This window comes from Xiphophorus maculatus, chromosome 10, assembly GCF_002775205.1.
Source record: "Xiphophorus maculatus strain JP 163 A chromosome 10, X_maculatus-5.0-male, whole genome shotgun sequence".
NCBI classification, from domain to species: Eukaryota; Metazoa; Chordata; class Actinopteri; order Cyprinodontiformes; family Poeciliidae; genus Xiphophorus; species Xiphophorus maculatus.
Window position 1 is genome coordinate 2,210,875 of NC_036452.1, and position 24,585 is coordinate 2,235,459.

General features: G+C 39.2%; 2 protein-coding genes across 2 annotated transcripts in view; one reads left to right on the forward strand and one right to left on the reverse strand.

Moving 5' to 3' along the window:
• The window catches only part of ift140 (intraflagellar transport 140), a 37,903-nt gene extending 15,365 nt beyond the window's left edge, over positions 1–22,538 (forward strand). The window contains exons 19-30 of the mRNA XM_023341108.1: positions 15,194–15,371; positions 16,625–16,815; positions 16,896–16,991; positions 17,083–17,215; positions 17,774–17,917; positions 17,986–18,114; positions 18,577–18,759; positions 18,838–19,041; positions 19,316–19,528; positions 19,687–19,853; positions 20,658–20,799; positions 21,760–22,538. Coding sequence (XP_023196876.1) covers positions 15,194–15,371; positions 16,625–16,815; positions 16,896–16,991; positions 17,083–17,215; positions 17,774–17,917; positions 17,986–18,114; positions 18,577–18,759; positions 18,838–19,041; positions 19,316–19,528; positions 19,687–19,853; positions 20,658–20,799; positions 21,760–21,936 — 1,957 coding nt within the window. The 3' untranslated portion in view covers positions 21,937–22,538. The remainder of the gene's footprint in view (positions 1–15,193; positions 15,372–16,624; positions 16,816–16,895; positions 16,992–17,082; positions 17,216–17,773; positions 17,918–17,985; positions 18,115–18,576; positions 18,760–18,837; positions 19,042–19,315; positions 19,529–19,686; positions 19,854–20,657; positions 20,800–21,759) is intronic.
• On the reverse strand, positions 1,336–13,667 carry tmem204 (transmembrane protein 204). Its single transcript, XM_005803245.2, has 3 exons — positions 12,364–13,667; positions 10,167–10,322; positions 1,336–3,206 (listed from the first exon to the last, which is right to left on the reverse strand). Exons 1-3 carry the CDS (start codon positions 12,638–12,640, stop codon positions 2,962–2,964), a joined length of 678 nt encoding a protein of 225 aa, XP_005803302.1. The 5' UTR covers positions 12,641–13,667; the 3' UTR covers positions 1,336–2,961.
• Positions 22,539–24,585: the final 2,047 nt, after the last annotated feature.

The window sequence follows — 24,585 nt, forward strand, 5'->3', positions numbered from 1 at the left end:
TGGTCTGGTGCAAACTTTCACTTGTAGGGTTTTTAAGAAAAGACTTTATTACAGAACATTTTGAATCATTTTAGAGGAGAAGGAACTCCTCGGTGTGTGTACAACGTTCCCAAACACACCCAGCCGGATTGGTCGGGACGCCGGACTCTCATCTATTCATCCAGACATTACTAATTAAACCCGCTTTCTCCTCCGTGTGTGCTTGTGTGTCGTCATAGGAAAACGTCTTCATCTCTTTGGTCCTGCAGAGAACCAAAGGACCATTCATTCATTCATTCATTCATTCATTCATTCATTCATTCATTCATTCATTCATTCATTCAGAATTTTGTGCTTCTGTCAGTTTCTCACGTACAAACACTGGGAAGGGAAATGGCATAAAAGTAAACGCATTATTCAACCGGCCGGATGTCCCAGCCGTTTTTAACAGGCCTGATGACAGCTTTACTAAGCGCAGCAGCAGAGGCTATTTATAAGAATGCCTGTTTTTAAAATGTATTTATTAAATACAGGTATTGTGTGTAATTCCCGCATATCTACACCCACTGGTCGGCATTTCCTGCAGAAATAACGCGGCTCTTCTGGGACCAGCAGTGAGCTAACAAAGGTTCTCATGGAGGCTGGATGCTCTTCAGGGTCAGATGAAATACTGACTGCAGACAGCAGAGACAGTTTGTCTGCAGTTTATTCATGCTTTATTTTGTTTAATCACTGTTAAATATTTCAGATCATCAAAAAAATCATAAAATCAGATTGTCTGAAGCACTTCAAAGTGAAATAAATTAGAGCTGAAACAATCGTGAAAGAATCAAGTTTTGAATTGATTAATCGTTAAGTGGAGTATAGAGACTCTAAAAAAGGCCATTTGATGGGAGAACAACACACTCAGAGCTGTAATTAAACCAAAACTGTACAAAAAATATAAAGATTTTTGCAGTTAAAATAGAAAAAAATCCTTCTTTGTTTGTAAATCTGTTGTACCCAGAACTCCTCATGTGGCAATTTTAGCTTCACCTAGTTCAAGTTATGTAGAAAATATCCTATTTAGCACCTTTTTTCATTCAATTATTAATTGGTTAATAAGAAAATCAACATATCACAGCTCCACTGTGTTGAGCAGAAAGACCTAAACGTTTCATATTTGGTTCAGCTGCTGATCCATCCTTCGCTACGAATGATCAAACATTCACAAAAAATGTTCTGTTATTGCATTTTAGGAAGTAAATATTTATCTTCCTGTTAAAAAATGAATTCAATTATTTGTTTATTTTGTTGCTGATTATTCCTAACTGAACACAGCAGGACTTTAGTCAGAAAACACGCAGGAAACCAGAATATTTTAAACTATTTACTGTAGAACTGCAACCTGCAGAGATGTCATTTCAATTGAAATGGAAAGATGTGACCTTTATTTGTTAACGTTTTAAATATTTATGGTAAATATTTACACCTCTAAAAATCTGCAACAAAAAAGCTAATTTCCAGGGGTTTTTTATATTCAACTCTATATAGACCTACGTATATTCCATCATTTAAATCAAGTTTAAATAGTAAAACCATTCAAATTTATCTGAAACCATTGAACACCAGTTTAATTTTGACATTATAATTTACATGTTCTATAATGCTTTTAAATATTGTATTTATATTTATATCTTGTTTTCTTTAAGATTAAATAAAGCTCTTGGGGAAAAATATACAGAACATGAAGAGAGGAAATGGAAAATGTCTTCATCACCTTCAAAATAAGAGCATAAATATAAACGTCTAACAATTTGATTAATTCTCAACAATCAATAACCAAAATTTCAACACAGATGTCAAAGTTTAACCAACTGAAAGTTGATTAAAAACAGCCGAGTAAATTATTGCTTTAGAATTTATCTGGAAAAATTATTTTAAGTAAAACTTAGTGTACTACATATTTTCAAAGTTAGCAAAAGTGTTAAGCTAAAAACTAGCTTAGCATATTAGCGAGAGGTGTGCCCACCACTACCATCATGTCTGCTCCAAACTTTATCTCTAACATTATTAACTACGTTTTGTCAGCTGGTAAAACACATCAGTAGTAACAGCAGCAGCCATTATGTTTACATATTCAGAAATATATCTTTTTATTGAATTTACAATGATATCTTGTTGATGTGCCCCTTTTCTTGCTACCCTGGTGGACTCAGACACACATTAGTATCCCACCTCTAATGATATCACTATCCTAGTCTCTTAATTTAAGGTATACAGAATGTACCACAAGCAAGCAGAATTTAATAAGGAAAGCATCATAACAAGTAAATCTAATATTTACCGTCAATTATTTTATCTATTTCAAAAACTGCAAAAAAAAAAATCCAAATAATTTTACATGAAATTGTTTATATTTTTGCATCCACCGATTAGATCTACTCTGGTTTTGTGCGTAATGAGACCAAAATATTTACTCTAAGCCTGTAGCCTTGTTAGCCTGTAGCCTTGTTAGCGTGTAGCCAACTTACCAATATGCTAATAACATTAGCATGTATTTAAATTTTTTTGCACTTTCAACTTTCAATGATGGAGACAATATGAGGTAATGTGGTGTTATTCCCAATTCATAATTATGTAAGGGACCATTCAATAAGTGCGATTAAACAAAACAAAATCAGGTCAAGATCCAGCTTGATCTTTTTATAAAGATGTTGTATGGAAGACAGTTCATGTCCAAACTCAATGTTGGCAACCAGTAAGCTCACCTTACGGTGCTTATATAAGACTTCATACAGTATAAATGTATGCTTTGGCTGCTTCGTGGTATTTTGGATAAATATGTGCTTTAAGCAGCAAAAATAATTCTGCAAAAACAAGCTTGTCCACAGGAATGTATCTTGTCTTTAGAGTCCCATCACAGACATGCAGCCAAGATATAATAGGAGCTTTTCAGAGCTCAGTGTCGTCGCTTCAGTCCATTTCCCCGCCTGGCTTCGCTCAGCATGGCGACTCCACGTACTCGTTGTCCAGCCGCGGATGAAAAGCAGAGGCCAGCGGGGGACCGAAGATTATGACCCGCGGAGCGAGGCAGTCGTCCCGCCGGTGTAAAATGTTCCAGATGAGCATGGCGGCGGCCATGGTGGCCAGCAGGCAGGCTGCGATGTTCACGTAGCAGGAGTAGGACAGGTGTGTGTAGGGCCCAATGCGGTAGAACGTGACCAGTCCAATCACCAGCACAAAACCTGGAGACAAAACAGGGACAATACCAGCTTGCATAAATACAACACACTCTGCAACAAATGGGACTCATCGTGGAGCTTTAAATTAGCAATTCACGATTCACTTTTTATACTTCCAATTCCGATGTCTGAGGTTCAGTAACTGCCGATCTGGTACAGAAAAACAGCTGGACTGACTTAAAGCTACGACTGAAAAATATGACACCATATAAGTGTTTCATATCGATAATTATTAATTAGGTTCTTTGTGTTTTATATTTGAAATACTTCCAAACTGATGGTGTAACATTTCCTGCTTTATCTGGTTTTCTCTCCACGTTGTTTTAAATTTTTTAGCAGTTATGAGGCAAAGCTTGAAACTGCTTCTTACCCAGCAGTTTGTTGCTAGGCAACCAAAGAATGAGTGAGTTGATTCCACCACCTAGCTTAGCGGCTAACGTCTTTCCTCTGCCTACGTCTCCCAGAATGCTGTGCAGCTCTGGAGTTCAGTGAATATTCTCTCAGATGTATAATTTGTTGATATTGGTCACGTGTATTTTGCAATATACATTGTTATTGATTATTAAACAGCTCTACTTAAAACCTTTCTTAATTTAAACACAGACGTAAATTTACTGAATTACAAATTTATTTGCTAACTCTGCCCCAGTACAGCTCACGTCAACACATCAATAGCTTAACAATCTTGGTCAAATATGTACAAATTTGTTCAGTCAGTTCAAGAAAATAAGATAAGATTTATTTGTCATTGTCATCAACAGATTACAATGAGATTTGGATTTGCAAATCTGCAAATATTGGCTAAAATGGTTCCAATAAAAACAGAAAAATCTGATTATAGACCCAAATATTGGCTGCCTCAGTTTCTCAAAATTACTGAATTAATTTTGAACAAAGTTGATGAGTTTAGTGAGGAATATGAGTTAGTAAATGATCATCAGTTTGTAGAGCAGATGTGTGAAAAATATGGCAACACCAGTCTATGAGAACCAACATTCTGCTGGTCTGTTTGTTGATTTATTTTAAGTGTTTCATAATAATCCACCATTTTTCCAGGAAAAATGCTCAGACAAACCCAAGACCAAACAAAAAACTTTAATCCAAACAAAGCAATCTGAATATTTTCTGTTCTGCGACTGTGTCTTTATTTATTTCTTATTGAATATTTGTGGGGAAGATAAACAGACATGCGTCCCTTTGCTTGTGTTTTACCAGCGTTGGAGCACCGTGTGGGGTCTTTGAGTCAGAAAATCTGTTTCCTCTTGGGAAGAACTCCTGAGATCTCCGGATTAGACTCCTCAAAAGCACAAAAATATCAGGCCAGAGGAAAACTTTCAGAAAGGCCTTTGAAATGTTTTATCTCCTGATTTCCTGAATTTCAGAGAGTTTAGCTCACGCAACCAGGAAGCTGGAAAGCACCAGACCAGACCAGGGTTATAATAGTTTGAAGTTTTTCTTTACAGATTAGTTTTATTTCATTGTGACATTTTGTCTAATTTGGTTAGTTTTATTAGTTTTCAGAATGTGTTTGCTAGTTTTTATTAGTTTAAATAATCAATAATCAATTAATCAGTTAAATACTGTTAAGTTTAAGTTTTATTAGTTATTGTAGTAGGGTTTTTTTCTCCAGAATTCAATTCATTGTATTCAATTTATTGATCGCAATATGAAATAAAATAATTATTGTGATTATTATTGTGATTATGCTAACATCCTTTGGGTAATGAATACTCAGCAGAAGATACCATTTTCAAAAACTGGATGTGGTTATTGTTGAATGACCAACTGAGTTTGAAAAGCATAAACATGAAAACAAAGAATATTATGTCTATAATTTCAGTATGTCTTAATAGTATTATCAATCAATAACGATAGATATCGCAATAGACACATGATCAAAATCAATAGATAAGACATCTACTAGAATATGCCATAAATGGAATATTTCAGGTTGCTGAAATCAACTGACTCACTCGCTCTGTGGTTGCCTAGCAACGACCTGCTGGGTAAGAAGCAGTTTCAAGTTCCCCCAAACTTCAGTTGCCTAGCAACAACCTGCTGAGCAACTGGAGCAGTTTCACGTTTCCTCACCGTGTCTCATAACTGTTTAAAAATAAAAAAACCCAACATGGATTGAAAAGTGTGGATAAAACAGGAAATGCTACGCCACCATTCTAGGAGTATTAAAACAAAAGACTAATCAATAATTATCGATATTGACTGATACTAAACTCTTACATGGTGATAAGTTTCTCAGCCATGTTGTCCAGTACAATCTAGTTCCCGTTAGTTATAGTTTTTCCCCATTAGTTACTATTTTTCTTTATTTCAGTTAATGAAAATGTTTTTCAGTTTTCATCATTCAGTTAGTTTTAGTTAACTATCATAACTTTGTTTGTTTGATCTTCACTTTCATTTCGTCGCATTTTCTCCAGATTTCTCCACGTTCAGGTGCAATCCGCAGCCACCCGACTGTCCGTGTCAGAAAACGAAGCTCATATCCTCCGCGGTCTAAATAAAGTCGCCCAAAATAATGAGTGGAAACAGGGATGCTGGTGCTTTAGGATATGAATCAGTTTGTTTCCGGTTCATTTCTATTCCTCCCTCCGCTTCTACAGAAAGATGGCCGTCTTTGTTTCAGACGAGGATGTGGACGATTATGTCTGTGTGTCATTGCGTGTCTGCGTCTGTTTGTATGTGAAGAATGTGACTGTTTTTATTGGTATTTAACTGTCTGGCTCCTGCTTGGGATAATGAATAATCTCCTGTCAGTTTCTCTGTGTGAACCTCTCCTTTGGCTTGGACTTATCTCCCAAACTTCCTTCCCTTTCTTCCTCTTTCCATCCTTCCTTCCTTCCCACTTCGCCACACCCTCTAAGCCTTCAGCTTCGTATATTTCTGGACATTCGACATGAACTTCTAAATAAGGATAGATCTCGTAAATGTATTATTCCAGTTTCTATCCAGTTTTAAAAACTAAATTCCCTGCAAATTAGTTTCTTTTAATAATAATAAAAAAAGCTATAAACTGCATTTATTTTGCTTTGAAGTACACTACAGAAACACCAAATCCTACCCTTAGTTTTGTTTCTAGTGCAAATACCTTATTGTTTGAATTAAGACGAAACTAACTTATAACCTTATATAGGATATATAAGCTTGTTTTAAGTAAATAATTCCTTCATATTGATCAAAAAGTCCTAGATTATTTTGCTAATAACATTGGCAAATGGTCTTAGGAGTAAAATTTATCTTCTAGTTGAACTATAACTTTTTCATTAATGTTAAGGAATTATTTAGTTAAAACAAGTTTGTATTATGTGCTGAAAACTTATTTGTTATTTGTTACTTGTCAAATAAAGTCAACTAGAGCCAAACACTAGCACGCTTTCATAAATATTAAGGAACTATTAACTTAAAATAAACTCCTATAACTTTCTGAAAGGTTATTTATAAGTTTTGTCTTATTTTAAGTGTAATGAGACATTTACACTAGAAACTAAAGTTTGTCTTTGTGTTTTTGCAGTGCGGTGGCAGGTCCAGTATTGGGCCTTGAATCTTGATTATTGTTAATGACATCGTCCCGCCCTCTCACACTTCATGCTCAGTTCCAGAGAAATTTGGCACGATCGAAAATGAAAACATTCCAGAGAAAAAGAGCAAAGGGTAAAAATATCTCCATTCATTCAGAGCTGAAGCCCATTGACCGACTCACTGGGGTGGATCGGTGAATGGTAGCAGCTTTTACACCAAAACTATGAGAAACTACAAATTTATTCTGCACTAATAGAATAAAAAAGCAATCTACTGTTTCATCTGCAGTGATTCAATTCAAATTCAAAAATACTTTATTCATCCCTATGGGAAATTAAATTAATAAAAATAGTGTCTTGCCAAAGTTTTGACACTTTTAAAATATTTTTTTACAGATTGTCAGGTCACATGCATACACTTACACTGCAAAAACACAACATATTACCAAGTAATTTTGGTCTAGTTTCTAGTCCAAATATCTCAGTACACTTGAAGTAAAAGAAAACTAACTTACAAGGAACTTTTCAGCAAGATACAAGAGCCAATAATATCAGTTATATCAGAGTCAATAATTCATTAATATTGATGAAAAAGTTCTAGTTCCACTGGCGCCGTTACCTAGCAACCCCAGCCAAGCCCAGCCCGTTACCTAGCAACCCAGTTCCAGTTCCACTGGCAGATTATTTCACTTATAACAAGACATTTTAAGTGTTATAAGTGAAATAATCTAGAACAAGTAATTTTTCATCAATACTAAGGAATTATTCATTTCCTATCTTGGTGAAGATTTATTTGTAATTTAGTTTAGTCTTATTTCAAGTGTATTAAGATATTTGCACTAAAAACTAGTCCATAAGTACTTGGTAAGATTTAGTGTTTTTGCAGTGTAAACACAGTGTTGGTGTAGCATCTTAGCATTAGCCCAACTACCACTTTGGCAGTGTGGATGTGGGAAAAACTGTGATTAAGAAACATGAGAGAGTTTGAACGCATATCCTGTTTCCTTCCATGTTTTGGTAAAGTTGAAAACAGATTTAAATCTATAAACCAACAGTTTGCCTGTTTGAAGCCTTAAGGCCTCGTTTCTAGATCTTCACTGTTTTATTTTCTCTTTCTTTTAGCTGGGAATGCGTAATCTGTTGGGATCTTCTTGCTTCTTGTTGACCTTGTGCGGCGAGCAGGCAGACATTTTTCCAGAGAGCATCAATATTTTTAGACGTTGAACTGAAAAGCATGACAAACTCTTGGCTGCTGAAGTCTGAGCTGGTTGTGTCTAATATGGAAAAGTACAGTAATATTGGGAGGGACTGGATCCTCTGTCCAAGGCCTAGATAAAGCAGGAACGTGTGCGTTAACTGGACCAACGATAAAAAGAGGATGCTTTGCTGCTTTCTGTAAACACAGACATGAAAGCCAGTCCATCTTATCTGGATGGAGCGATTCCCACCCTGCTGCCATGTGTGCTATTTCCCCACTGTAATAAACACACAAACACTGAACCTGCGTATGCACACTCCGCCCTCTGCAAGCCCACACACAAACATCGAAAACTGTCTTTCCCGTCCGTTCCCCCTCCGCCTGCTGCGGCTCAGGGGTTTGCATAACAGGTAGTCGCAGACATTTCCTCGTCCTGAGCAGGGATATCCTGGCGCCCGACAGTCGCTGCCTGCTTCGCTGCGGCTCGGCCCGTGGACTCTGGACCAGGACTAAATTTAGATGCAGAGACCCCTCAGTTCCCGCTAAAGCCGAGAAAACACCAAGCGAAACGCAGCAAAACTCGTTTCTGCACTCCAAAAATACAAAATATGACCAAGGATTTGGTCTGGTTTCTACTGAAAATATCTCAGTGCACTTGAAATAAAACAAAACTTACAAAAACCTTTCAAGAAGATATAGGAGCTTGTTTTTAGTCGATAATTTCTTAATATTAATGAAAATATACTGTTTTCATTGGCAGATTGTTTAACTTATAACAATCAATTTTTCTAATATTTTAAGTAGGCATGTTGCAATAAGCAATAAATCAATTAATGACATCAATCAATTAATCACATGATAAATTAAAATGAGCTCAGTAACTTCCATTTGTATGATTTATCATTTTTCTCTCTTTCTACCAAATTCTGGTACTTTGGTCTCAACAAGCCATTTTTTTGAAGTACAATTTTATTTGTTGTTTCTGTTGTTTTGTTTATTTTGGATATTTTAAATGTATTCCAATTCCAGTGTTAAAAGTTCATTAGAATTGAAAGTTTATTGATCTTTGAAAATGTGTTCTTGCATTATTATGCCATTAAAAACTGTCTCAAAACAGCAATATTATTATTTATTGCAATAGCTTCTGGGAAAATGTATCATCTAGCAAAGACCTAAATATTAGCTTGTTGTGAAACACATAATTTATTCTGGTTAGGTTTGGTCCTTGGTCTATACCAAACATGTTCATTACATACCTGCCCAGTTCTGCCTATTTTGAGCCCCATCCAACATTTACACACGCATGTGAAATTGCCTGCAAACAGATGCGCAGTTATACAACTGTATATCTTTGAAAAGCAGAAGTGGGGGCTCCTGCACAATCATCAGGAATGCAGCAAGTGGTTTATGTTGTTAAGTGAACAACAGAACCCTGCACTGCAAAATCACTAAATCTGACCAAGTATTTTTGGTTTAGTTTCCAGTAAAAATATTTTAATACGCTTGAAATGAGACAAAAATAACTTACCAATAACTTTAAAGCAAGATATAAGAGCTTGTTTAAAGTAAATATTTTCTTAATGTTAACTTTTTTTTAAAAGTTCTTGTTCCTCTGGCAGATTATTTATTTCACTTACAATAGAAAATTTTCCCATGTTATAAGTAAAATTGATTCAATTTCTCTCTAATAAAATAAGATTGTAGTTTCACTGGCAGATTATTTAGCTTATAACCAAATATTTTCCCTGTGTTAAAAGTGAAATAATTGGCCAGTGGAAGTGGTGCTTTTTCATCGATATTAAGGAATTACTTACCTGGTTGCTAGATAACGGGGCTTGGCTAGGCTACGGTTGCTAGGTAACAGCAAAGTGCCCGTAGAATGTGGCTCAACTTTCCGGATGTTTATGAAACGGCTCATTTTCCAGACTCCAAAAACTATAAACTTATTACCAAAAATTGGTTTAGTGTTTGTTTTTTTGTTTTTTAAGAACGTGAGCTGTTTTAAGAAGCAGTAGAAATCAAAATGGAAGAACAAAAATGTTCAAAATGTGAATTGTCTCTTTAGGCGCTTATTCTTTGCTATTTTTGTCTGCGGATCAAAATCAAACAACGGGCGAAGGCTTAAAAATAAATAGATTATTATTATTATTATAAAAAATGTACCAGTAAAGCCGGGATATATTGCTATATTGTTGCTATCGCTGGCCCAGTTTGGAGCAGCTGGATACTCACTGGCTAGCTGGAAGAGCGCAGCAATGGCCTCCTCCCACCACTGGGACTCCTGCGTGACGAAGGGCAGCTCCATCAGGCCCAGGAGGAAGATGAGCTGGCCGGCCGTCAGCGCCACCGTCGCTATCAGGTTGCACGCTCGCATCATGTTGAACTGCACTGTGGGAGCAGAACAGACGCCGCGTCAAACCTCCATGTTCACAGAAAACAGCAGCAAAACGTTAAGCATTGTAAGGGCTTGTTTTTATGAATGGAGAAGCGCTGCCAGTGGTACCCAGCTGAGCGTTTCCCACAGTTGTTTCTGAATAGCAGTTTCTGAATGGAGCCTAACGTAGGAAAAGCTTTTAAATGTTCATGTTTCTTTTGAGCGGTTCGGGCGAAGCCAACAAAAACACCAGAACCTGTAAAAACCGCCGTGCATTCAGAACATTCCTGACCAGTTTTCACACGATGCAATCAGACCGACTTTATTAGACAGATAACTTTCTACCAGCTGGGATGAAACGGTCGGCTGAGTCTGACTGTTTGGTTAATCTGGATTTAACTGGATCTGACTGAACCGACCTGAATGGGGGTCACAAACTTTTCAGCCTGTGGCTTCCAAAATAACATCTTGACTGGCAAACTCCTAAAGATATACTATATATATATATATATAATTTAAAATATATATAATTTAAAATATATATTTTTATTTAAAATATAAAATATTTTTTAATAAAATAAAAAATATTTTATTTAAAATATATATTCAATTTTTTATTCATTTATTTTTGGCCCTCTTGGCCCTCCATACACCTTAGAAATCACGTCACTATGACTCTGAAAATCATTTTGCGACCCCTCTGGGATCCCAACCCCTACTTTTGGAACCCCTGCAGTGGATAAACCCCAGGTTGAGGGTTATGGTTAAACTGGAAACCCTGGGTACTGGGAGCAGATTTTAACTTTTTGCCCCTACATTCATAACTGCCCCTCCCCTCAGTTAAACATCAACATATTTGGAAATGTCAGACTCTTGGCTGGAAGCTGATAAAAAGCATTTGAGTTGAGCAGGAACATTTGGACTGCAAGCCAGATATCAGTGACCAAGAACCTTCATTAAAAATACATTTTATGGAGCACAAGTAGTGCCAAAAAACAAGTATATCTTCTGGTAGTTTAAATGTTGTTATATGGTTTTTTCAGCAAAATATGCCCAAATGTCTAAATACTAAATATTTTACTAAAACATATGTACATTTGCTTTAGTTTAGTTCAGTGTGGCTCTATGGTTTCCAAACGTTTGTAGCCTTAGTTATGGTATTTATAAAAGGTTTATATACTGCATCATGCAGGGGTGTCCAAACTTTTTGTATTGTGAGCTGAAATTGTCAAGTCAAAAGAATTGGTAGGCCAAGAAAAATTATTTAAAGAAACTAAGATAAAGCAAATATTTGAGACACAATTTTCATTTGATCTGTTTGGATATTTAAAATGGTTTCAGTTCCAGTGTTAAATATTCATCAGGATTTAGTTTAATGATATTTGAGAATGAGTTCTTTCATTATTATGCCAATATTAACATTATATTAGTGAAAAATGTCTCAAAACAACATTATAATTTATCACGATAACTTCTGGGAGAATTTATTGTAGTGTAGAATAATTTGTTATTGTGACTCAGAGGTAAAAAATATATCATTTTTAAAAACTAAAATTACTAAAATGTTGCTATTTTTACCTACTCAACAATACATAATTCATAAATTATATTAATTAAGCAAATAATCAGATCGTTGATGCAAAACTATAAATAGTTTTACTTTGATAGATGAAGATTAGTTCAATATTTGAAGAAAACAGAAAATATTAAATTTTTTCATCAATAAATTCAGGATTTGGTTCAGTCTTTATTTGAAAACACTTCCTGTATTGAGCCAAGCTGCACTAAAAGACTTTAGTGCAGCGACTCCCAAACATTTTAAACCAGAAAAGTTTGAACAGTATTACCTTCTGTCCCGGTCAGGCAATATCACAAAACATGCAAAGAACCATTGAATTTAAAATGTTTTTTTCTCTCTTTTATTCACTATTGGATAATTATTGCATTTGTTTTGCACATGTCAGGGCTAATAGATGCACAATCAAAGTGATTTAATGTAATTAAATCAATAAAAGCAGTTTGTGTCTGTTTGCGCTGAGCGACCTGAACTCTTACGTTTGACGGTGCTGCGGGACTCCTGGGAGCCGGCGAACTCCGACCCCCAGCCGATGGCGGTGCAGTGCCTCTGCGTGCCTTGCCCCCGGCCGGCCGCCTGCAGGTCGTCGCGTCCGTGCTCGGTGCTGGCGTGACACATCCTCCACAGTCCCACGCTGCGCTTGCGGCCGTCCTGCTCCTGCAGAACCCAGCTGGGCGTGAAGGCCGCCACGTTGTTGAGCACCAGGGACAGCAGCGCCACCGCCGCCGCCGCCGCCACCAGCCTGCGCACGGCCATGCGACGCCCGCCGCCAGCCACCGCTCCGCCGCCGTTCTCCACTTCCTCTGCTTCTTCCAGCTGTCACAGGAGTGTCGCTTTAGCTAAAGAACATCTCCATTCATCGTCATCCGGGAGCCGGTTGTCGTGGCGACGGATCCTCAGCCCTCCTCCTCGGACAGCAGCGCTGGTACCTGCGGGTTGGTCCAACCGGCACCGGGGTCCATTCCACCTCCTTCCACTGGCTGCAGCTTCACGCTCGCTTAAATCTGCCCGTTTGTTTTTTCGCTCCTTCTTTGCACTTTTCTCACTTTTAGTGTTTTTTGTTTAGTTTCTGCAAAGCAAAAGCATTGTTTTTAAAATCAATCTTCTTTGGACAGTTTCTGAGTCGACTGGAACAAGAAGTCCTCTTTGTTTGTAGGTCAGAGTTGAAATGTGCTGCTCATCAGTTTGCACATGCCCTCCTCCAGGATCGATTTAAAAAAAGAAAACGGGTTTGTGTGTGTGAGCATCTAAAAAAGAATCCCGTCGCAGACGTCATGGCCTGCTGGATTCTTTTGTCTGAAGAGCAGGGGGGCGTTTGCGAAAGTCCTCCTTCTCCCATGTGCAACAAACATGCCAGATCCAGCCAGCAACAGGATGCGTTTCCTGAGAGGAAAAGAGGCCAAAAGCAGACCTGTTCCTCCTCGTGTCTTTCCTTTTCTGGCTCTGTAGATCTCACCGCTCCACTTTTTAATCTGTGACCATAAACAGAAACTTTGGCCGTTTGCGCGCGCAGCTCGCATTCTTATGTTTCTGTTGGCCTCCACTGGCGGGGCCCCCAAAGATTTGGGGTATTTCCTGTTGCTCAGCTTTCAATAAACAAGCCACATCTGTATCTGCTGAAGCAAAGAGGAGGGAGGCGATGAAAATGGCGAACAGATGGCGTAGGAATTTAAAAACCCGGAGACGAAGCCGAGGTTAAAAGAGACGGAGGATCGGTTTACGTCAGAGAGGCGAAAAAAGGGAAAACAGTTCAAAGTGTTCACTGAAAATTCCTGCAGTTTCACCTGGAAGTATGTACCGTACTGCATGCAAAAATTAGGACAAAAGGTCAAACAAAAATGTAAAGGATAGATAAACAAAATATGAAAAGTGTGGTGTGCACAAATAATTCCCTGTAAAATGCAAGAAAAGCAGCAGAAGTCCAGTGTAAAGACATATATGAGTCAGTAAACAACGTGCAGAGGAAAACGTTGCACATGACCTTGAATAAACCATTTTCACAGTGAAACATGGTGGTGGCAGCATCATGGTGGGAGGCTGCAGAAAACTTAGGAGCCACTGAAGGAAATGACATGAAGGCCTCTGAAGAAGATACTGAGAGCAACTTCCTTCCTCACAAAATGGAAACAATTTAGATTTTAGCATATAGGGGATTTCTCTGTAGTCTTTGGCTAAAAACCACAAGTCATTTCTCTGGCTAGCGCTAGGCTAGCACATTTATTTGGGCTGTATCTACCCAGAATGCCCTGCTCTGCAGTCCACTTCCTGCTTTTGGAGCGGTCTCCACTCCGCTTGGCGTTCACATATGCATCCAAACCGAACCGGAGTTCACTTCGGCCGAACCCAGACCGAGGATTGTAGGCAAACAAGAGTTCGCTATTTTGGTCTATTACACATTCACACCTCTCCAACCAAATCGGACTTTCAAAGTGGACTGGAGTTTGTTAGAATAAATATGTTTTGTTATCATTGTTACATAAGTAGTTACCAGTTTGCTTTTCATTCATAGGTTTAGTTTTCACACCCCAGAGAGGAGGAATCTGTTAAACCGTGTGAAAGACAAAACTTTGCTTTTTCCCTAAACCTTGAAGCTGCAGCTGCTTTCTAATCTAGGGATCCTCCTTAAAGGGCCTGTGTGTTAGTTTATGTGTTCTTCCTTGTTTCAGAAAAGCCATTCTTTGATTTATCACTCTCACATTTCACTCTCAACTCCCTTCTTTCTCCTGCTTAATAAAAGACAGGCGCTGCTGCAGGGAGTCAGAACGCACGGTAAACACCTTGGAGAAGTGGTTTGCTATGTTTTGTCCTTCTGCAGAAGCTTGGTTGAAAACTCATAAATGTTGTCTGTGATTCTTTCGTTGTATTTAGGTAAACAAAATACCTATCAGTGTTGGATTAAAGCAGACCAGAGTTGGGTTTAAGTGGACTTTAACAGGGTTGTTTAGGGTGTGAGTGCATCAAAAACACACTTTTCCTAAGAGAAATTCCAGTAAAGTAAAGTGAATGTTTGTTGATGTAGCGTGGCTAAATCTAAATAAACGATCAAAGAAAGAAAATCTGTTTTCTAAAAGCTGAATTAAGTGTAGATTTTACCCTGTTGCTGGGAAGAACCAGCCATGTTTGAGTCAGGCCTCATTGCCAGTAAGCTGAAACAAACAGCAGAATAACTCTAACATGCACCATCATTGTATTTCTTTGAACAAACAGGAAGCCATCGGATGTTCGCACAGCAGCAGTTTTCACTGCTGAATAATAAACTGCATCAGAATGAGCCACAGTTTCTCATCCCTCTGTGTTTTCTTCCTGTAGTAAAGCGGTGTGGGAAAACATGGCACGGATGTGTGTGAAAACCCGCCGGCTGGACGTGGCCCGAATGTGCCTGGGGAACATGGGGAACGCCAGGGCAGCGAAAGCCGTGAAGGAGGCGGAGGCCGAATCCGAACCCGAAGCCCGGGTGGCCATGTTGGCCATTCAGCTGGGCATGCTGGTGAGAAAATTATCTGATTAACGAACCGCGTAGAAGAAAAACCTGTCAAAACAGATTCTGGTTCATCTTTTCATTACTTTGTTGAATTTAGAATAAAGTTATCCCCCATTTCAGCCTCTGAACTCACCAGCTGCGTTTACATTTATCTTAAAATTGCACAAATTGGAATTAAGAAAATAAATTCGCTTAATGCAAACACACCAATTTTGAAAAAATAAACGTGCCGAAATAGTTGTATTTTGCAAAACTGCAATAGAAGCACTATTAGTCACATGATCAACAACCGGATCTTACTACAGGAGGAAACGACAAAGAAGACAACAGGAAGTGATAAGAGGATGATGTTATTGCATTAACAAACTTATTCTAATTGTGTTTTTTATCTAATGGAAACACTGCAATTGTGAAAGTGCTTATTTTATTTTAGCAGAAAAAAAACTAAGTTTTGTGTACATTTGTAATGAAAAGGCGGCTACTGTGAACGATAGTTTCAGTTGTTTTCTGTTAAAGGTGACCGGTTGTGCCTCCTTGAACAGACTAGGATAGGCCTGTGGCCTATGCAAAACATTTTTTTGCACAAATTTATTCTTAGATAACTTTAATCTGCTCAGTTCTGCCTACTGTGAGCTCCTTTCATAATAAGCTAAATTTGCTACTCCTAAAGCGCTATACACCAAATCACCATTTGGCATGAGCTACAGTAAAACAGCATAGGTTGTTTTAGGGGGTCTTGTCACTTTAAATCCAAATAAGCTGCTGCTGGCCACGCCTCCCAGATCAACATTTACACAAACAGATGGGCAATTATACAAAACCTCCATCTTTGAAAACCAAAAGTGGAGCCTCCTGCACAACCAACAAGAACGCAGTAAGTGGTTTCTGGGTGGTAAGTGGTAAGCCTATCGCTTGTCTTTTCCAGCAGCCACTGGGCAGTGCATACAGCTGACCAAACATGCTGGAGCTCCATTTTGGTTGCTAGGTAACGGCACAGTGTGATTCAACAATAGGGAGGATTTTGAAACGGCTTGTTTTCTAGACACCAAAAAACATTAACTTATTGCCAAAAAAAGGCCAGGTGGTTTTAGAATCCGTTGAGACCCAAATGGAAGTACAAAAATGTGTAAAAATGAATTTTTCATCATAGGTCCCCTTTAAAGAACCTTCTGTCCAGCTTTCAGTGAGGCTACATCCCTTTAGGCCCAAGCGGGACTTTCCTGACTGAAGGCATTTATCTCCTTCCTGTCCTGTAACAGGAAGATGCAGAAAAGCTGTACAAGAGCTGTCATCGCTACGACCTGCTGAACGCCTTCTATCAGGCCTTCAGCGAATGGCCGCGAGCTCTGGAGACGGCCGAGGCTCACGACCGCATCCACCTGCGCACCACCTACTACAACTACGCCAAGTACCTGGAGTCCATGGGCCACAAGAACCTGGCGCTTGCTTAGTAAGATGCAACGTTTAGGTGGAGGCTTTGGGTGGATTTACTCTGAAAATGAGAAGCAATAACCAGCGTTTCTGTTCCAGTTATGAGAAATCAGACACTCACCGAGTCGAGGTTCCCAGAATGCTGCAGGATGACACGGTGTCGCTGGAGGTATACGTCACCAAAGCCAAAGATAAGTAAGTTTTTCATGCTCTGACGTCAGCACAATGTTTGAGCTGCCTGCATGACATGGATAAAGTTTAAACGTCCCTCCTCTCGCGAATCCAGGAATATCTACAAGTGGTGGGCCCAGTACCTGGAGAGCCAGTCCAACATGGAGAGAGCACTGCTGTTCTACGAACGCGCTCAGGATTACCTCTCTCTGGTTCGAGTCCACTGCTACCTGGGCAACATCCCAGAGGTGCTTCTCTAAAACACGTTTAGCTAACCAGCTAATATTTACTCCAGACACTGATCAAAGTCTAATTAGGAAGAAACACTGTTCTACTTATCAGTTTTAGGGAGAGTCTCTCTGAAGTTCTTTGAACATCACATGCAAAATTTCAAAGATCTTCAACATTTTTGGCATCTGAAAAATTTAGCCTGCGCTAATCCTAGAACACTAATCATAAACATTTGTTCTGCAAAAACACTAGCAGAAGCTAATGCTAAAGCTCTAGCCATGAGTTAATGACACGTGTTGCAACATATTATTAAAGTATTTTTGAATTGCCCTCAACAGGGTCCAATTTGCAATTAGATACCTGCCTGTGTGGTTTGTGCCTGGGTAGAGCATCCAGAAATTTGAGAGGAAATGCTTCAGTATAAAATTACTCAAGTCAAAGTAAAAAGTACAATGTAGCACAAATACTCCTAAAAAAAGTATATTTTTCCAAAAACGTACTAAAGTAAATGTAACTGAGGAAATGTAACTAGTTAGTACTGAACTCTGCATATGAATCTGTTCATATGCCCACAGGCGTCTCAGATAGCCAACAACACAGGTGACAGAGCCGCATCGTACCACCTGGCCAGACATTACGAGGGTCACGAGGACATCAAGCAGGCGGTCCACTTCTACACGCGGGCCCAGGCCTACAATAACGCCATACGACTCTGCAAGGTACAGTAATCCTCTCCAGACTTCAGGGATTTTTTCTGTGCGGTTTCCTCAGCTTTGTGTCTGAACAGGAGAACAGTCTGGATGACCAGCTGATGAACCTGGCGCTGCTCAGCAACCCGGAGGACATGATGGAGGCCGCCTGCCACTACGAGGAGAAGGGCAAACACCTGGACCGGGCCGTGGCACTCTACCACAAGGTCTGTACATCGGCCGGGTCTCCACAAGGTGGCGGTGTTTTATCATATGCAGGGTGTACAATGTCTTAAAGGGGCAGTATTCTGTAAAATCCACTTTTTTATCTTTCCATCATGTTATAATGTTTTTCCCCCATCAAAAACAAACCTGGAGTGTTGGCTTGATTCTTTAACGCATGTTTGAGAAATCCTTTAATCTCCATGGCAACCATTCAGCTGTGCATGACACCTAAATACCTGTTTATTTTGACATTTCTGTCAGTCAAACATTTGAGTCATGTGCATTAATCTTCATTGCATTTTGTGACTCAAATCAGTTGAGGCTACTGCTAATTAGCTGCTAATGTGCCCTTGAAAGCCAGATGCCTAGGTTTTTTCATCAAGTCAAGTTTATTTATATTTCAGCAACAACAGTTTGTTTTCACCACTGGTTGTAAACAGATGTGAGTTTTGTGTTTTTTCCAGGCCGGTTACGTCTCCAAAGCGTTGGAGTTGGCGTTCGCCACCGAGCAGTTTGCTGCGCTGCAGCTCATCGCGGAGGAGCTGAATGAAAACTCCGACCCTGCGCTCCTCGCTCGCTGCTCCGACTTCTTCGTCCAACATTCCCAGTATGAAAAGGCGGTGGAGTTACTGGCAGCGGCCAAGAAGGTAGCCGTGTCACACAGTTCTTACCTTCCCAGCTGTTGACCGGTTCATGACCTGACACGTTTTTCTGTAAATGTTCAGTATCCTGAGGCGGTGGAGTTGTGCCTGACCCATAACCTGACGATCACAGAGGACCTGGCTGAGAGGATGACGGTGACGGATTCCAAGGATCTGACGGAGGAGGCCGGAAAGGCTCTGCTGGAGAAGATCGCCGACTGCTGCATGAGTCAGGGCAGCTACCACCTGGCCACCAAGGTGTACACACAGGCCGGCAACAAGCACAGGGTAGGACCACATCTGCTTCATGTACTGGGTTTGTTCCAGTTCACAACAGTTCACCTGGAATATAAATAATATCACAATAATCAGATCTAATGGATGGATGATTCCAATTCTCTTGGTTTTTCTAAATGGATCGCTGTTTCTGACTGTTGCCGGGTAGAAATGTTTTCCTGCTGTTATTTAGAATCTTGTGACGAATTGTTTTAGTTTTCCTGTTTTTCCTCCAGTCAGACATGAATCCCTCCTCCACATGATGACTGTTCTTATTTTATCTCAGGCCATGAAGGCGCTGCTGAAGTCGGGCGACACGGATAAAATCGCTTTCTTTGCCAACGTTTCTCGTCAGAAGGAGCTTTTCATCATGGCCGCCAACTACTTCCAGTCCCTGGACTGGCGCAAAAACCCAAAGAACCTGAAGCGAATCATTGAGTTTTACACTAAAGGAAAGGCGCCGGACCTGCTGGGCGGCTTCTACGAAGCTTGTGCTCAGGTAGAGAAACTCCAGTTATTATTATTATAAATAGTTTGTTCTGGCACTGTTGCTATGCTAATAATATATCTGATTCTTTATTTCAGTGACTCTGTTCACAGATATTAGATAAAAACTTTGAACCTGATGACTTTTATTTTCTGTTCTTATTAAATTAGGTGGAGATAGATGATTACCAGAACTATGAAAAGGCTCTGGATGCTCTGATGGAGGCGTTTAAGTGTCTGTCCAAAGCAAAGGACGGTTCCTCTGGACAACAGGAAGTGAGGTTAGCCGACCTGCAGCACAAGATCGTCCTCATCAAGAAGTTCGTCCACATACGCAGGTGAAACCATGAGAAAGTGGAAATAAATGATAAAAAATAAGTCTTATTTAACAAATAACTACAAATGTGAATATAGACAAAAATGTTTGAATAATAAATGAAAAGTATAATTAGTAAAAGCTGCATACTGTCTGTCCAACTCATCGGTTGGTCCCTATGTATAACTGACTATAGTCTGGATTTTCTGTAATGATGTATTTAGATCTAAATCTTTTCATTTTTTTGTACTTACAGTTTCTGGTTGAAGTATTTAAAGAGTAAATAAACCCCAATTTTTTGTGCATTTCTAAGGATATCTTGGTGTTTTTGTGCAAGTTTTTACGTTTGTCTGTAAATTACTTTCATTCTGCACTCGCTGCTCGCTAACAGTTTTACATGTCGCCATAGAAACATCCAGTAACAGATAACAGTTGCTAAATTTGATGCTAATCAATTTTTTTGAAAAAGTCGTTAGCGGGTCTATAAAGTTGCGAAACGCAGCGATAAATTAATTAATTTGGTAGCAGTTCTTAATGCCCCGTCCTGACCACAGCCTCGCTCAGCTGCAGGTTTGGCCACGCCCCTCTGTGTCTCTTGGCTCCGCCCACTTTGGTGGGATTCTTCAGAAAATGCCTGGGGGCGGGGCTAAACTTTCCCGGGGTGGTTGGCTACACTAAATCATTCATGTTAAAGCCAAAACATTAATTGTATTTTATTAGGATTTTATTTTACAGACCAGCGGAGCCGCATGAAGGTGTCTCGCGATAAAGTCGTGTGTAGTTTAGCTTGTCTTCCTCATGACAGAATGTTGCCGATTCTCCGCAGGTTGTACTCGGAGGATCCAGACGAGGCAGTGAGGATGTGTGAAGCCTTGCTGGAGGAACCAGAGTTGAACCCCGCCGTCCGGATCGGAGACGCGTTCGGCTTCCTGATCGATCATCACTGTCAGCAGGGACGCCTGCAAACGGTGACGCTCAGCAACCATTTACAGATTATTAGGGACGAGCGTTTCCACAGAGACCAGATCTCCTGTCTGAATTATTACTGCCAGAGAAAAATCCAGGAGCAGAATCTCATCAGAGCGAAAAGGTTTCTGGCTTTCTGGCTTAACGAGATGAAAAACCAGAAAATGTCTCGTTCAAGCAAGACAAGTTTTATATCTCGTTTTAGCGATTAAGTTTCTTGTTAAAACCAGAAAACTTTCTGGTTTTATCCAGATATAAAACTCGTTGAAATGAGACGAGTTTTATATCTTACTTTCTATCTCGTTTTAACAATAGTTTCTTGTTAAATCCTGAAAACTTTCCCATTTGTTGAGAAGCAAAACAAGTTAAATTAAGAAAGTTTTGAATCTCTTTTCAGAAAACCTTCTCGTTATTACAAGATGCAAAACTCGTTAAAAGGCCAAAAAAAATACACTTGTGATTATGTTGTGATTTCTTAAAGAAACTAATTCTCACCCTTTTTCCTCTAGACGAGGTGAAAGAGATGTAGATGTTTTATTGTTAAGACATTTCTTATTTAAAAGAGAATATATCTAGTTTTTAATTAAATATAAATGTTGTTAAAGTTGTTTTAAAATCTCGTTAAATCTCGTTTAACCTTTTGAGGTCGACGCCCGCCCTGTGGCGGGCATGGCGTCATGTTTCTGTGTGTGTTTTTTGCTCCAATGTGATAATAAATTTTGTCAAAATGAAACAAACACTGTAAAATCACAAAGTTTAGGATGTTCTGAAAATAATGATACCAAACAAGGTAAGGTAAATAGTTTTTATGGTGAAAATATAAGGGTAAATTCAAAATTAGACCAAAACGGCCATTTAGACCCAACACTCCAAAGGGTTAAAGAGATACTTCTCCTGAATTCCTTCTGGCAGTTAATCTCTTCCGTTAAGCCGATGTAGAAACGTTTGATTTTCTTCCTCAGGCGTACCAGAAGCTGGAGGAGCTGCAGAAGCTGCTGCCGTCTCAGAGCATCAGGTACTACATCAGCCAGGCCAGCCTGGACGCGCTGCAGAAGGAGATGGGCTTCCCTCTGGAGAGCGGCGACCACAAACACGTCCTGCGGGAGGACGACGAGGTGGAGGAGGACCTGACAGTCTGAGGAGGAGGAGGACCTGACAGTTTGACCGCGCTCCACTCCTCCTACCCAGATAGACTCTTCAGCAGGTTTTATATTCATATCGTAGCCAAAAAAGCAAATAAAAGTCGGTAATTATCACCTAAAGTGTGATATACAAACAAAACGGAGCAGTCAGGATGTTTAATGTTTCCAGATTTACTGGGTTTAAAAAAAAGTGATTTCATAGAAAATCGTTTTGAAATTAAAAACAAACGACCTAAAAAAATTAAACTTTTTCCAAATTAAGCCTAAGCTTATGTCACCTTCAGAGAAGAACAGCAAGACTACAATTTATTTTTTTATACTTTTTTGATTGTCTTTAAATTAGGCTTTTGCAAATATTGTTGATGAAAAGATGTGGTTGTCTCTGAATGTTAAGATTCATTCTTAAATTTCATGTGTTTTGTGGTTTTTATGTATTTTGTACAAAGTGTTTTAACTCATCTGATGGAAGCAGTGTCAAAACTTTATTTTGAAGTTTGCTGCAGCTATTTTTGATAAAACTGAAGGACACCACTTCCGGTACCGAACATGAGCCGTCTTCATACGTTCTTCTAAATAAACGGTTTCCGGATGAAACAGAATAGTTTTGGGTTTTTCTGTCACTGGCGGCGCTCAGACCTGCAACAGAAACTCCTGAATGTTTTTGTTTGAATGCAGTTATAGCTCCAGTCACACGGGGGCGCTGTTGTCAAAGAAATCACCAACCCGATTATATGCGTCCCAGTGTGTCCAGTTTGTAAAGTTACACCGAGTTATTTAGCCTGTCACATGAGATTCATTTATAAATGTCATTTAGCTGGAAAGTTAAGCCATAGGAAAGTTCACTGAAAAAACTAAATATTCCCAACAATTTTTGTTTAATTTCTACTGTAAATATCTGAGTACACTTAAAATTAGACAAACTAACTTACAAGTAGCTTTTCAGCAAGAAAAGAAGAATGTTTTAATTCAATAACTCCTTAATATTGATGAAAAAGTTCTAGTTCCACTTATAACATGGGAAAAGTGTATTGTGATAAGTGAAATAATCTGTCAGTGGAATTAGAATTAGGTTGCTAGGCGACGGGTTGGGCTTGGTTGGGGTTGCTAGGTAACGGTGCCAGTGGAACTAGAACTTTTTCAGAAATATTAAGGAATTATTAACTCTAAACAAGCTGCTACATCTTGCTGATAAGTTGCTTGTAAATTAATTTTGTCTTATTTAAAGTGTACTAAGATATTTACACTAGAATTAGAGGAAAAATACTTGGTAAGATTTTGTGTTTTTGAAGTGCAGCAGTTTCGCTGACACTCATCTGATCTTTGTGTTGGTGCAGAGTGAATAGGAAAGACTGGAGGTAAGTTTATATGGAGCAAAGTAAAATTGATGGAAATCTCAGCCTGACGACATGAAACCAGAACAAGGTGAGCTTTTCCTTTTCTGCAGTGTAATTATAATAATATGTGGATGTTTTAAAAAGGTTAACCTGTGCTGGACTCTGACCGTCAGCGTTTCCATGACGACAGCCAGCCGTTGGATCGAGGGAAATGTGACAGGGAGCGGATCTACAGAGAGACGACAGCAGCTCTGACTCCTCCAGGAAACTGAGACGTTGTGAAGGTTTGATTTCTGATCGGCTTCGATCCGCACAAAACTCTGAGTTAGGGAGTTGATAGTTCGGTAAATTCGGTTCAGTTTGGGACCAAAACAGCAACATTTGTTACATTTCCGGCTGCTGCGGATAACTTTCAATCTACCAATGAAAAACCAATAATTGGATTGCTTTATTTTCTTGATTTTAGTTTTTCTTACCGTTTTCCAGTCGATAATCAATCAGTCCTGAAGTGTGGTTGTGCTGCATGTTTGCTCCAGTTCTGTTGCGTTGTGGCCCAGAGTTCTGATTCCTCTGGTGGTTCTGTTGTGGTCGGGTTCTGCCCTCAGAGACCCAAACGACCCGCCAGAGACCAACGGAGGAGGGGAGCTCACATGCAGACAGGAAGTGACATCAGACTGGTTTATGAGTTCAAAGACCTAATACCTGCTGGGTGGCAAAAATTTTATGGAAGAATAACAGTGTCAAAAAAACCTGAGTTTGTTTTTTAAACGTTGCATTTATTGGACTGAATTTTATCCTGCGCAGTTTTTATTTATTTTAAATTTGCCATCAAAAATTCACCTGCAAAAAAATCTACCTTAGAAATTTTTCAAAATTTCACCCAAAAAAATCCAAGTGCAGAAATTTGCCTCAGCCCGGGGGCCCCAGAGGGCCCCCAAACTTTTAACACCCCTGATCTAGAGAGTGAAAATTGTTTAGTCAGACCAGAGCATTTCCCAACAGAACTGCAGCCCAGACTTTGACTAGGCCACTTCATTGTGTAATGTTGATTTGTTCAGATGGATTTTTGTTCTGTAGCGAAACAGAAATAAAACCTGACAGCAGCTGGACATTCTGCTGTCAGTTCATGATTTTATCATTCATCACTGAGTTTCTTTACATGTCGGTTTTGAGATCTTTAAAAGATTTCTTTATATATATAAGGCAGTAATCGGGTCTGTTGATGCTGAATGTAGCAGTGAAAATCTGGTTAATCACAGTTAATTCAAGATGTAATGAGGGAATCGTTATACTTGCCATGAGGTGGTTTGGA

Bases quoted from the DNA above. Each gene is read 5' to 3' on its own strand.
- tmem204 (XM_005803245.2), bottom strand. From the start codon at position 12,640: ATGGCCGTGCGCAGGCTGGTGGCGGCGGCGGCGGCGGTGGCGCTGCTG. The intron at 10,323-12,363 runs GTAAGAGTTCAG...CTGCTCCCACAG, and splicing joins GTCCCGCAGCACCGTCAAAC to TGCAGTTCAACATGATGCGA. The intron at 3,207-10,166 runs GTGAGTATCCAG...TTTTGTCTCCAG, and splicing joins TGCGCTCTTCCAGCTAGCCA to GTTTTGTGCTGGTGATTGGA.